Raw genomic sequence first — 14,574 nt, 5'->3', positions numbered from 1 at the left:
ATCGCAACTCCATTTGTTTCAAAGATTAATTCTCTAATTTTAATAAAGCTAGAGGGTCTTTATGCGCTGACCTGGAAGTTAAGGATTGGTCTCAGTTTGGTCTCTTTTCATTGCTTTGAGGGAAAGTTCATAGCCAAGAAACATGGCTGAACTCATTGGGAATCCTCGCACTGCATTGACCGTCATGCCCCTAAAAAAGACCTGTTGGGGATGGAGAAAGGTTAGAGCATAGGAATATACTGGCTATTTTAAGAAGAAGAAGAAAACATTGAATGAAGTCGTGGGATTCTGAAGGACCAAATCTTGGTTTGCTCAGAAGATATACTCTCACTGCCGGTCTTTGCTGAAGTTTGCGCTGGAGAACGGAAACGCAATGGCAAAAGCCACTGGTTTGGTGTCATTGTGCTCCGTGCTCCCTATGGACGCCCATCAGTATCTGCCAGCAAGAGCTACAAGAGGTCAAGGGTAAAAAAATGGCCTCATGCCACTGGCGTAGAGCAGAAAGCAAGAAACCTAAAAAGTCTTCCGGTGTTGTCCTACCCAGCTACAGTCCCTCCTTCCCTTTGCATACATACACGTGCGGGGATCATGCAAACCCCAGGCTACAACAAGAAGGCCGTTGCTTTCATGCAGCAAATGCTGTGACTCCTGGGGCTGGGTCTATGGGCGCAGAAGACATTTGGGAAGTAGAGAGGGAGCGGTGTGGCTGCAAGCCAGCCTGGCTGATGTGGACTATTTTGTGTCCACTGTGCCATGCGGACTATTTTGCAGGTTTCACCTTTGAGCATAGAAATAATTTCTCAATCAGCAGAAAACTAGGCTTACTCTATACCTTGCTGAGAACTAGCTCTCGCCACCAGCTTTGGAAAAAATACTCAATAGAAGCTGATATTTTCACATGTGTGTTCCTAAGGTCAAGCTTTGGTGCTCATACATATCCCAGAGTTTTCTTTCATTAAGATAATAAATATGAATTTATACAGCCAGACTTCCCCATGCTGCTCAATATATATTTTTTGAAAAGATGCTGGCATTTACAAGAGTGAAAGTCCCTGCGCCTTTTAAGCGCTTGAAGAGTAAAGTGCTTTTTGGGAAGTGGAGAAGGGGCCCGTGTCGCTCTGTGGCGGTGTGCTCCCCCCGCCCCGCGTGAGCAATAACCACCAGCGCGGGTCATGGGGGCTGCGTCCAGCTTCTGCTGGATTTTGGGGATGGATGGCAACACAGCAGCCAAGGGCTGTCTGGAGCAGGGACCCAGGCGTCTTGCTGGTATGCAAATATGACTATAAGTCAATCATCTTAGTCCTTAAATAGCGGACAGCCCAAGAACCCGTTGAGCTCTCCTGCACGGCAGCGGGCTGCCCGCCAGGGTCTCCCCCTGAGCAGGGACGCCTCTCAAGGTTACTCCTCGAGGTTGAGAGATTCTTCGCCGCAACAGATCCTTGGTAAGTGACTAACAGCACGCTAAGCTTTGAGATCTTAGCTAAGTGATATAAAGGATTGATTGCGCATATATAATTCTTTAGACATAAACCGTTGACCAAGTCTGGGATTAGCATTGGATCCAGCTGGACCTAGACTCCTCTCTGAGAAAGAGTTTAGAAAGCAAGGGGGTCCTCTCTGAACCTCATGACTCAACGGGAGGATCTCCCTGACAGTTTTGTCTGACCCTGTCCTCTGTGCAGTAAAGAATCAAGTGTACCTCGCCATCGAATCTCGTTAAACCACTGTCGCGTTTACCCTTGAACCTTGTTAACTCACTGTTTTATATCAATAAAGTATACTTTTGCTTCTCTCTTTCGAAGGAAGTGCACTCTCACTCCATCCACGACACGCTCCGGGCATCGGCTTGTCTCCTTTCGAAACCCCCCCTCACTACAAACACTACTGCCTGGTACGTGCAAGGGTGTGCACAAACCCCTCACGCTGGGGTCAGCCTATTCACAAAATGGTGATTGCGGGGAGTATCTCAGCTGGCCCATTTCTCACAAAATCACTGCGTTAACCACCCAGGCTCATCACTGTGGTCACTAATCTAAACACCAGAAGTTCAGAATAGACACGAAAAATAACACCAGCAAAGCAAAGGCCCCTTCCAAGCTTTACAAAGGCAAAGCTCCCGCAGCTACTGTAAGAAAGCACGGAAGTTCTTGGCTGCAAGACCGAAGCCCATAGGCGTAAGTGTCTAACCAGTATTTTCCCTGAAATACTGAGCTCTGCTAAACATGACTATATCTTGTATCCAATAAATCCAGTGCACGGTGCTGACTTGTACAAGACAGGATCAAAACATCTTCACATTGTTTAGGATAGAGTTTGCAACATGAAATTGCAATATTGGGATATTTAGGATATTACTTGATTTATTGGGATGTTTTATTTTGCTAGGAAAGATAGAATTTTCTGGGAGGAAATTCAAATTTTTGCGGTATCCATAAAGGAACATGAGAGAGCCAAGTTAAATAATAATGAAGGTTTATGAAGAAAAGCCCAGAGGCATAAATTTTTTTCATCAGAATGAACACACCTGACTATGGAGAAAGAAGAGGGCTATGTTTACTTTTTTTTGTGTACAGCAGGCAATTATTATCAGCACTGTGAATGCTGTTCCTTTGTCCCAGAATGAAAACATCCAGAGCTGGGTTTGCCGTTTCTCAGTTCTGTGTCTCCCAACATATAAAAAGATTTTTCTTACGAGGGAAGCACCTAGTCTTATCATCAGCTATTACTTAATCCTATTGGCAGCTTTGGTCTGGGTGCCAGGTACGATAGCAGAAAACCTGCAAGCAGCTCAGACCTCAAACAAAAAAAACCCTAAGTGCCCGAATTAGTTGTTAATATTCAGGCAGGACAGGGAGGGTAGGGGGCGAGGATGAGGATGGAGGGAGAAGGGAAAACACATGGAAATTCCCTTTTCAGCCGCCCTATGCTTTACTGTGAAACGGCGTGCCGAACTGAACATGCAGGGCAGGGGTTCTGATGGAGCCCGGGGTACCCTGACCCTCCTCCGACCGCCGAGCATGGTCTTTAGCATCTCTCCAGTGCCTGTGCTTCAGCTCACCGGGACTTTCTTCACTCTACAGCAAAAACCAAACCAGACTGCAGGCTCCCATGATGGCTGGCATAACATAGTGGCGTGTTGGCAAATATTTAAATCACACTGACTTGTGATTTTGCAGGTTATTTTTCTTTTTGTAACTTGTTACTTTTCCCTCAGAATGTGAAAATTAACACTTTGGAGCTAAGGGCCTACATGATGTTTTGATAACAACTTAAATACAGATTTATTTCTGTATATCAGAAGACGTCTCTTCTCGTAACCATGCATTTGCAGTGCAATGAAGCTGCAAACCCTGGTTCTCTGCCATTCACATTTAACTGAAGCAAAGTTTGCAGGTAGAACAAACAACTTTTATTGCACTAATAGTCAAAGTCAGAGAAAGGAGATAAGTTTTTGGCATGCAGCCTTTCTTCATGTTTGAAGCCGAAGCAATTCTGATTTAAAAGCATTCTCAATCTACTCTGTCTGGGTGCAGAAGGAGGGTGGGCTGTGCAAACCGCAGCATCAGTTCTACCAAAGCTTTGCCCAAGGCAACCAAACGCGCGTGGGGTGCCAACGCAGTCCCACTGCAATCAGTTCCCATTGAGTTCCGTGTCAATGGGAAGCATTTAATCTCTGCATTTTGTAGAAGCAATCCGAGGCAAGATTTTCTGCCTCTGATTTATGATAAGTCAAATCATATTCACAATTAAATGCTCTGACATCAAGTTAATTACACCGGCAGACTGCGACCCCCAGTCATTCATTTTTTCATTGCTGTAAGGCACATTATTACTTTCACTATTATGATTTAGAAAGAATCTGCACTAAAATTACCTACTGTCATTATTATAATTCAGCGGTAACTGGCTTTAGCTGTCTCTCAACCCTGCAGATAGGTTTGTAACAGCCATTGTGTTTCCCAATTGAAAATTAAATGCCTAATACCCAGATTTTACTTCAAATACCACTTACTTTTAAGCCCTCGCTCTGGTAGCTCTGCAAGATACAGTCAAGGGTCCCTTTGTACTTGTTTAAATAAACTCCATCTGCCTGAAGTCGACTTTTCACAACATCCATTGGAGTAGCAGTCCCCCAGGAAATGGCTCCTAGAAAAATGCAGAAGTATTTGAACAATTTCTTCTCTGTATTTCCTTGGCCGCAGGTCAGTGAACTCAGAAATTCACCTCTCATCTACCACATCATATTCATGGGATTTTCCTTTCAGGGCATTCACCCTGCTCAGCGACAGGAACGGTATTTCTGGGAGCAAAGTTCCTTGTTTCTGGAAGAAGCATTGAGATTTTAGGGGTTACGCAGGTAATAAAATGCAGGCAGCCCAGGAGGTGCTCCCCCAGGTGAAAATACATCTTCTGCCGTGCTTCTGGTGGACCATGGACGTGCCGTGGGAAGGGCCCAAGCTGGAGGGAGCTGCCGCTTGGGGCAATTTCAGAAAAACTGGCGTCCTCAGATAATACTGTTGAAAAGCAAAGTTTGAGCTGAGAATGCAAATAAAGAGGCTGGTCCATCTCCTGCAACCAGGATTAGGCTCCACGCAGCTGAGATACATCGTCATTCCTATAAGGAAACCGTCTATTTACATTGATTAGCCTGCAGCTGGGTGGGATGTTTTGCCTCTCTGAAAAGGTCAGCGTGTGACCGCAATCCATGGCCCAGTTGGACAGGCAAGAGTTTTTTTGGACCTACGTGAGTGTTGGGGCATACAAGAGAAGCTGTCCAGATGGGCCAGGAGTCTGTTTAGTTGCAGGAGAAATGGAGAGGGCATTTTGTAATCATTACCTGAGCTAAGGACTGACTTGCATTTAGGGGTCTGCAATTTAGAAATGGCCAAGAAACGGGGAGCGGGTGTAGGGGTGACCTTACACATGAAAGCGCGGTGGGGCATGAACATGCCAGTCTTACTGGCAGGTGTACACAGGAAAAAAAGATCACTAACAGTCAACTCTGCTTCTGCTGCGTGCAGGTAGGGTGCACACCCTCCTGGTGGGCAGCCAACAGGTTGCAGTCCTTTTCTGGAGGCATCTTGGCTGCCGTGTATCACTGGCAATGTGATATGCAGGCTGCCGTGAGAAGACATCCAGGGAGACGAAGGTGCTGGCTGTTTTCCTTCTTGCTGATGTAGAGCCTGATGAAGATGTGATAACGTGACTTCCATAAAGTTTGTCAAGTCATAAAGCGCAGATGTGGTGTCAGGGGACCTGGCCCTGGGGGAGGAAGGTCGTTCAGCCCCATGTCCTTTCCTGGTGAATGGGAGGATGTGGTGGCCCCTGAGCCACCCCCGGGAACCTTCCTGTCCTTGTTTTGCCACTGTTGTGGGAAAAAAAGTTGCTTACCTGCTACACCCCCTGCCAGCCAGATGGAGGAGGGATTAGGGGAAATGCATCCATCAGGGGTAATCCATCTACACAAAAATGTGTAAGGGATGAAATAGAGGCAGTAGCCAGGAACATCCCTCAGAAGCATTGCTCCTGCGCCTCGGTATATTCCTGCTACCCCCTCTTTCTGTAGGACTGTCTTAAAGCAGTGAATTGGGCCTCGGTACACAGGAAATCCAGGAACTGTGGGCTTTAGTTTAGTGTTTGCTGCAAAAAAAAGACACAACTGTTATAATGGCTGTATTGCTACAGAACTCCTCTCAAAAGTCTAGCACCACCAAACAGACAGAAATCACTGCCATCCGTTTTCTTTTGCTGGGATCAATACGTAGTGTGGGAAAAAAAGTTTTCAGAAAGAGGACTTAGGTCCATTTTTAAAAGATGTTTAGACACTTCAGGACAGATTTTTCTTAGATGCATTGCAAGCCTCCCAATAGGTATGTGCCCAGTGAGATTTCCAAATGAGTTTAAGGCTTTGAGCCCAATTTTTATGGATTTTAACCACATCTGGTGCCAAGCTGCATCTTTGAAAGCCTTGGCATCTTCAGAGTCAGGCCCTTCTGATGTAGAGGACCGAGCTGCTTTTGGAAAGGGCATTACGTTGCTGAGCTGCACGGAGGCTTTTAAAAATTGTCATAATATTATTTTATTAAACCAATACAAAAATGTCAATATTTCACAGTTAAGCACCGCAACTGTAATCGTGAGAAAGGTGTTTGTGAAACTGCTGAAATCCAAGCTGTTCAGCCGTGAAGCTGCGCCGTCTCTTCCTTCGGCTGTGCATGTGCTCCGGGGGGGTTTGCTCTGAGCTGGCAGCCTGCGATGAAATTCAGCCACCGTCTCGAGCAGAAGCAGCTCCTTCTGCCTGCAGCTTCTGGAGGGGTTACAGCTGCCCGCTGCCACCCTGCCGGTAGCCCCTCCTGACCCGTCTTGCCTGTGCCTGCGTACCTGTAACCCTGCCCCGAATAAGCCAGCGGTTTTCAAACGTACGTGTGAAGCTTTTGCTTTTGAGCAGAGGAGGGTGGAATAAAACAGAGGGGTTTATGGGCAAATATATGTGGGACTGAGAGCGTGCAGCAGGAGATGGGGAGCTGGCATTACCGCTGGCAGCCGTGGTGCTGCTGGTGGGATCTCCAGGGGACCCAACAGCCCGAGGGCTCGCTGTTCCTGCCCCACGGCCGCGTGGGGAAGGCGGCCCCCATGGCTCCTGGTCCTGAGCAGACCTGCCCCTGTGTTCGTTATAGATCCCAATCAGCTGGAAATGCCAGCAGAGATCCAATCAATGTCATTGATAAAAACCCTCCCCTTGAGCTGAGCAGGATGGGGTCCATCCTGAGGCAGAAGGAAGCATTTTTAGCTCAACTGCAGTGGCACAAGGCAGCAGAGAGCCGGGCCTTGCAGCAAAGTTGTCCTAAAGCTCTCGGTAAGCACAGAGAACTGGCAGAGAAAGGAAGAAGAAACTCTTGCTTCCTACCTTCGATGTACGGCTGGATTTGCATCTGTAGCCTTATCTTTACCAGGTCCACAGGAGTGCCGATGCCCACGGAGACGAAGCCTGCCACCATGCTGGCCAGAGCCACGTCGGTGAGCGCCGGCGTGCGAGATGGGTCTCCATGGCGGAGCTGGCTGAGGAGCCGTTGCGTGTTGCTGAAGACACCAAACACCACGGAGCTGTAGACAGCGATGCTGGCCAGCGGGAAGGACATGCCTTTGAAGAAGCCGGCCACCTACCCGTGGAAGGGAGCAGGAGTTAAGAGAGCGAACGGGACTGAGCAGAGTAAACCTCAATTTGTCTATCAGGCCAGAAATGCAAATCCAAGTACCAGATGTCTCCTGGAACCAACTGTTCGCACATGCTGAGCAAATGAAACTCAATTCATACTGCTAAAGACTTGTAAAGATTGTGCAGAATACGGGATATGCTGAAAGCACAGGAACCCATATAAAAGTCCTTCTTATGACCAGCTTCTGTCCTGGCATCACCAAAGTCAGCAAAATACCTGCGGTAGAGCTTTGCCAGCAGGTACAGGCAAAAGAGCCACTGTGGACGTAACACCCTGACCCACGCGGAGACGTGGGCAATGTCATTTATCACTCCCTGCCAAGAGAGTAACCTTGAGAGTTACCTTAGAGTTAGCAAGAGAAGGCTGTAGGAATTTGCAGTCTCAATTGCACCAACTTTATTGGTCTTCGTATAAGTGCTGGTGTCAACAGTGATTTTGTATAATTGCTTTATGTATTTACCTATTTATCTATTTGCATTTTCTACCAGCACATTTTAAGTAAGATAAAGTACTCACAGACTCATTTCTGTACACAGTGAGAACACAGTTGAGTGTATTTCCATATCCTTGTCCAGCTTGCAAACGAGTCTGCAAAAGACATTAATGAAATACAATTCAAATCCCATGCTTCCAGCCCAGTGAAAGCTCATGCTACGTAAACAGCGTGTAGTTTGCTTTGAGAGCGAATCCTTCCTTAGTTGTAAAGAAAACAGAGCAATAAAATAAGATATATATGCATCCACCCCCCTTGAACTTTGCCAGAAGCAGGGCTAAACGGGAACTCAGAGGTCTGAAGCTTTCTGCAACATCTGGAATCGATGACTGTCAAATTGCTCTCGAGTCCAGACCAGCTACCCTGGCCCGGCACAGCGCTTGCAGCAGACTGCTGGTGAGCAGTGCTGTCATTGGCAAGGTCCTGATTTATGTGGAAATTGGGGAGTGATGTAGTCTCCTCTGTTTGGGGACTCTCAGTGGAGGTTGGGATGCGTTGCCGAAGGACAGAGAGTAGAACTCTGCTGTGAGGCTTCCGGGGCCCTTCCGATCCAAGGTGGATTTTAAGATACAGAAATACTAAACGGAGCCAAAATAATTTGGCTCCATCTCAGAAATTCTCCATGCTTCACTCAAAAATACATTTTTACATCATTTCCAACAAAGACATATTGTTTCTGGAAAGCACTGGTTATATCCCTTCCAAAAGATGCCTACAACAGCTGTAAGAAATGGCCTGTAAATCACGACAAAGCCTGTATGCTTCAAGATGCTTTCCCCTTCTCACATATATATATATATATATATATATATGCACACATATCTTTAGATCATCTTTCATTCAAGCTGGTTACAAGTTTGCAATAAAAGAATCCTAACAAGTGATGCATCTTTTGGGCTTAGAGCTGTGTGAGGAAATGGAACCCTATTTGGTTCGCAGGACCTGGGGCTTTAGCAATTAATCTTGGCTGAGGCCAGAGCTCATTTTTTATAGGAAGACACTCACACGTGCTCTTATGAGGGATGTTTTTGGGGAATGGGGACAGCATTTCTGGTCGTATCCATCAGCATTGCTGGTAGCAGGAATGGCAAAATGAAGCCTGGAGGGACAGTGCCAACCTGTGCTGGAGGCAAGTGCCCAGTCCCCTCCAGTGGCTCAGCCCCAACTTACACCAGAGTGAAGCAGGAACTTTATTTGGGAATTTAAAGCTCAAAGGAGCAAGTGTTCTCCAGAGTTCATGCCTGAGGAGAGCTTTTGGACAGCAAACAGCAGGTCGAATGACACGATGATTTGGTGCAGAGCCCTGCCCAGGGACTGGCAAGAGGCTGGGGTGTTGCTGTGGGACCCATCCGGGGAGCGAGAAGGACCGAAGCCCAGGCTCACCCCTCACCCCAGGTCTGCTCCGTGCAGCCGGCTGCCCGCACCGAGCACCGAGCACCGCTCTGCGCCTGGCCAGAGGCCACGGAGAAGGCGGCAGCGAAAGCAGAATATTTACTGAGTCCTTATAAACAAGCTGGTACACGAAGACGCCGGCTACGGCTCATGCAGCACGCATTGTGCAACGCAGGCAGGCCCGGGCCGTGGGTGCAGACCTGTGACTCACGCCAGGGGTAACGGGGCCGGGGGGGACCGGCGCGGAGGCTGGCTGCACCCCGAGCAGCCCAGGACGGGGCGACAGCGCTGCACAGCCCTGCGTTCCCTCCTGGCTTCATCTGCGTGCTTAGCCCAGGCATTTCCATTTTGCCTCCATGGGCTTGTTTTTTTTAATTTTACACAGTAACCAGGTATTTAGAGGTTCAAGTTAATACGTTTTTTTGAGTAACTGAGGGCAACTCACAAGCTGCTCCTCGCACTATATGCCCCTTAGCTAAGCTGTTAACACCCACCGCTGAAATCCCTGCTGGCATCTCTGTCAAAGTCAGCTGATACCGGTATGAATATTCCTCAGGAAACTTCTCCTTTCTATTACGTTTTAATTAGACAGGGCCCTTGGGTGACACCCAGAAACTGAAGAAAGTTCTGAGGAAATGAATGCAATGTGGAGGATGAAAAGTGAGTAAATGTAAAACTATTGAGAGTATTGCAAGGCTGTGGAAAAACAGCTGCTTGGGTCTGATGGAAGCTGCGACGCTGGGAAGGGGCTAGCTGAAGGAGGAGGCCTGCTTGATGGGAACCAAGGTGCCGATACCACATAGCCCATCCAACCTTTCGTTCAGTCTTGTCCTCTCCTCCAGGTGGGGAAGGACCCCCCAGCCCCTGGAGGCTGTGAATGCCACTGAGCTGCCCCTTTGCTGGCTTAGTGCTGTGTAAAAACTCTCCTTTCCACTTCCCTTCCCCTAAATTTGGAAAGATAACAAGTCTGCCTACTTGGTATTCCCAGGCTGTGTCCAAAGCCAAGGGCAACAGAGGGGTCAGCCTGACAGTTGTCTTTATAAGCAGTGAAGGATGGGCTCGCTCTTTCTTGGCATCCAGAAACTCAATGCTTCCCAGCAGGATCCTCTCTCAGTTGTTGCCAAACTCCCCCAAATCTGGCAATGACGCCCTGACGGCCAGCCTGAGATGGAGATTGCCTTGGCAACCCTGGGCAGAGCCTGCCTGCGCTGCCCGTGCCCTGGCCCTGCCCGTCGCTGGGATGGTGCGGGCAGCCTTGCGGCTCCTCCTGCATGGGGTCTGCCCCCACCCTCGCACGGCGATGCTCCCAGGGCTGATAGCACCTTAGCAGCTCAGAAAGGATAGGGCTGGCAGGCCATCTCCCAACCCTAGGAGAGCCAGCTCTGTGCGAGGGAATGGCTGCGATGGCTGGGGAAAGGATGTGGCGTGGAACCTGCCTCCTCCTCATCTCCCTCCAAGGGTCTCTAAGGTGCAAACAGGACCACTTGGGTCTTGGGTCTGCCACATCCGACAGCCCTGCCTGGTGCCAGCAACGAGGCTTGAACCAGATCAGAGCACATGGGCAGAACAGTTGAAGTGAAAGTTGGCCAGGGATGCCTATCACACTGTGCAAGAGGAGAAAGGAACCGGATCTTCCTCTATATCTCTGCATCAGTAGGGATGGCCAGCTTAGTCGGGTCAGGCTGTATTGGTGTGTGCATGGGCTTGTCTGCATCATGCTAGCAAATATCTTCTTACATTTCTAAATCCTTCCCTCTGAGGAATAATTGCCTTGCAGGAATAGTAAATATTGCATCTCATAGCCCTGGAATAACAATTTCAGCACTCTGCCCTTCCAGCATTGCCAACACTAGGAAAACATGTAAAAATGTGCCTGCAGCAAAAAAAATACAGTTCCCCCATTGCCCTTTGAATACTTGTCTACGGCCAAGTTCAATAAAACATTGGCAGAAGTGTTCAGTAAACCACACATTAAGTGAGGCCAGGTTTAATTTTCAGCACTAATCCTCACCGGAGGGACTGGCATGTATCAGCCAGTTCTTTTAGTTTCCCATTTGAAATGAGCATTGGAGAGGTAGAAAGGCTAAAGTCTACGAAAGCATTTCTACCCAGGCTAAATTCCTCCTTGGGGTGACCCAAGAAGTGAAGGTCTTTTGAAGCATCATCTAGAGAGAGGCCACCTCCCCATCGGTGGGGTTTTGGGTGGTGACATGAGAGCATGGCTCAAAGTGGTTTACCTTGATCGTGTCCAGGGGGTGGCCCACAACCACGCTGGCGGCTCCTGGGGATGAAAGCAAAGTGTTATGCAAAACATTGAAGAAGCTTTTGAGATGATACAGGAAGCGATGGGTTTATAGGGGAGGAGGAGAGATTTCCATAGGAACAGCCATACTGGGCCAAGCCAGAGCCACGTCCAGCGCAGTGCCCTGTCTCTGATGAAAGGCAAAAGCTGGGCAGAAACACTTGCACATTGTCATGGTTTAACCCCAGTCGGCAACTAAGCACCACACAGCCACTCGCTAACCCTCCCCCCCAGTGGGATGGGGGAGAGAATTGGGAAAAAAAAAAGTAAAACCTGTGGGTTGAGATAAGGACAGTTTAATAGGACAGCAGAGGAAGAGAAAATAATAATAATGATAAAAGAATGTACAAAACAAGTGATGCACAGTGCAATTGCTCACCACCCGCTGACCGATGCCCAGCCCATCCCCGAGCAGTGACCACTGCCCCCCGGCCAACCCCCCCCAGTTTCTATACTGCGCATGAGGCCATATGGTATGGAATAGCCCTGTGGCCAGTGTGGGTCAGCTCTCCTGGCTGTGCCCCCTCCCAGCTTCTTGTGCACCCGGCAGAGCAGGGGAAGCTGGAAAGTCCTTGATTAGTGTAAGCACTGCTCAGCAACAACTAAAACATCAGTGTGTTATCAACGTTATTCTCATCCTAAATCCAAAACACAGCACTACACCAGCTACTAGGAAGAAAATTAACCCTATCCCAGCCGAAACCAGGACAGCATCTTCCCCCCAATGCTTTCCTGGGCTCCATCAACTTTACATCTCAAAGGCATCCAAGTGAGAGGAGGAGGTGTATTTGTATGACCTGGCCCTGAACAACCCTCCTTGTGCTCTTGCAAGCTCATGTAAACTTTTAGCCTCAAAACGGTGAGGTTCAGGTTAGACACAAGGAAATGCTTTCTTCTGGCTCAGATAGAGATGCACTAGAGCTGACCACTGATGGGGACTGTGAACCCCCAGCCTTGGCTGTTTTAAGAGCAGTTTGTAGAGGTACCTGTCGGGGATGATTCAGATAAAGAGGACCCTGCTCTGTATCGATCTCTACAGTCCCACCCAAGCCTCATTCCCCGTGGTTCTCTGGGAGAAACTGGCCCATTCCCCCTTACCATCCTGCCCACCTACCCACGCCGCCCACTGCCAGGAGCCCCCGCGGCAGGGCAGAGCACGGCTTGGTTTCCCGCTTCTCCGGGAGGACGGAGCAACCCATGTGCCATGGCCAGGATATGGGTTTGTGTGCTTGTTGCAAACAACACCGGCAGTTGTTAGAGTGTTTGTGGAGATGGTGGGTAATTTGTGCTGCTTCCCCATCTGCAAGTCTCCGTGCAAACCAGTGTCCCCAAGTGCTTTAGAGACAACATGAAATTTCTCACTTGTAGTAGTGGATTAGGACTGAAAAGAGCATCATGTGCTTGGTCAACACATTAGGACTTTACTCAAAAATGTATTATAAAAGGTCCCCTCTCCTCCTGGACCTTAACCTGAGACCACCTGCGGTCCAGTGCTATGCATGAAAACTGCTCGCTGCCACTGACACCGAGCGCTGGTGGCTGTTTACTCCCCAGAGACGTCCTGTCCCACTTCTGGGGGTGTGCGGCAATAGCGCAGGGTCAGCGGGGCAGAGGGAGGGACTGCGTGCCACACAGCCTCTGCAAAGATCCAAAAATCAGCTGCTCGTGTAATCTTTTGGCAGAGGTTCTGGGTTTTTTAGAGTCAGCTAACCTATTAACCTCGCCTGGCCGGTCAGGATCCGTGAGCCAACTCACACCCCCTTCCTGAGCCTGGCATGAGCGGTAGCCTGGGCAGAGCTCTGGTCTGCGACGGCCGGTGCCGTGATTGCCCCTCTGCCAGGCCGCTTCTGCAGCCCATCCTGGGAGCGGGCAGCTTAGCCGTGCAATTTATCAGCTGCTAAACCCAGTGGCAACTTCCAGTTCTGTAAGACCTACCACATTACTGGTGCCTCTACAGATCCTCGCGTTTCCTTTTCTTTCTGGTATCTATTTTCCCAGTGTTTGCTTTCAGCATTTTCAGCAGACCGGATCGATACCCCTCCCTGCCAGCATCGCTGCCCTGGCCATCAGCCTGTTTGCCCTGTCGGGATCGCGGGGTCAGAGCCAGGCGGGGCCGTTCCCGGGGGTGTGTGCGGCTGGGGGACCCCGGGTTGGCTGCTGCGAGCTCCGGCTGCTCCGCTCCGAGCCCCGGCTGCTCCATTCCGAGCCCCGACTGCTCCCCTCCGAGCCCCGGCTGCTCCCCTCCGAGCCCCCGCTGCTCCCCTCCGAGCCCCCGCTGCTCCCCTCCGAGCCCGGCGGTGCTTCCAGCCCTGAGAGCAAGGAGGGGAGAGCCGGCGGGGGCCGTGGCCGTGCGGGGTGGCTCTGGCAGCCGCTCCCCACCTCCCTGGGCACACAGCAGCATCCCACGTAGTGACACTGAAAATTTAAGTATCCCGCCGGTGGCAATTGGATTAAACTGCACTTCTGAGCCAAAGCAAAGCAAAGCAAACCGCTGGTACGGGCACGCCGGTGGGAGGCACAGACCGTAGGTGACACGGAGGATTTTATTCCCACGCACGCTCCTGTCCCCCCATCGCTGCCTTCCCCCGCTCCCCGAGCCCACGGCACCACTTACCGCCCACCCAGCCCGCCGCGAAGTCCTGCAGCTGGAGGCTGCCCATGCTGCGCCGCCGAGCCCGGCCCGCCGGGCGGGGGGGGGTCCCAGCGGGCGGGGGTCCCACGGGGCAGGGGGGTCCCACGGGGCAGCGGTCCCCACGGGGCAGGGGTCCCCACGGGGCAGGGGTCCCACGGGCCGCGCTCCCCGCGGCAGCCCCGCCGCAGAGCGTGTCCCAGCCACTGTGACATCACGCACCGGGGCTTAAAGGAGCCGCACAGGGGCCGGCGGCGGGAGACACCGGCCGGGCTGGCGTGGGGTGGGGAGGGTCTCGGTCAGGCGTGGGGGGGACGGCGGGGGCCCAGCGGGGTGTTTCTGGTGGGACGGGTGCTGCCGGCTGTCAGGTAACTGGGGTCAGAGCAGGCTCCTCTTTACGCTGGGGTGGGGTCGCACCGAGGAGTGGGAAAAGCAGCGTCGCCTCTTCGGCCAGGCAACGGGGGTTCTGTATGCAGGGGCAAAACCGGGGATTTGGGGGGGAAGTATGCTATAAACTCTTAAATTAAAGGTGTAAGTCCGG

The 14,574-nt window shown here is 50.6% G+C and overlaps 1 protein-coding gene across 1 annotated transcript; it reads right to left on the bottom strand.

The window, feature by feature from the left end:
• Window positions 1-78: 78 nt before the first annotated feature.
• On the bottom strand, window positions 79-14,064 carry SLC25A48 (solute carrier family 25 member 48). The gene is made up of 7 exons (XM_075509910.1): window positions 14,019-14,064; window positions 11,340-11,383; window positions 7,734-7,805; window positions 6,908-7,160; window positions 5,392-5,640; window positions 4,013-4,146; window positions 79-201 (listed from the first exon to the last, which is right to left on the bottom strand). Exons 1-7 carry the CDS (start codon window positions 14,062-14,064, stop codon window positions 79-81), a joined length of 921 nt encoding a protein of 306 aa, XP_075366025.1.
• Window positions 14,065-14,574: the final 510 nt, after the last annotated feature.

This window comes from Mycteria americana, chromosome 8 (assembly GCF_035582795.1).
Source record: "Mycteria americana isolate JAX WOST 10 ecotype Jacksonville Zoo and Gardens chromosome 8, USCA_MyAme_1.0, whole genome shotgun sequence".
Classification (NCBI taxonomy): Eukaryota; Metazoa; Chordata; class Aves; order Ciconiiformes; family Ciconiidae; genus Mycteria; species Mycteria americana.
Note: the sequence above shows the minus strand (reverse complement) of the source record. Positions and strands in the feature narration are given on the sequence as shown.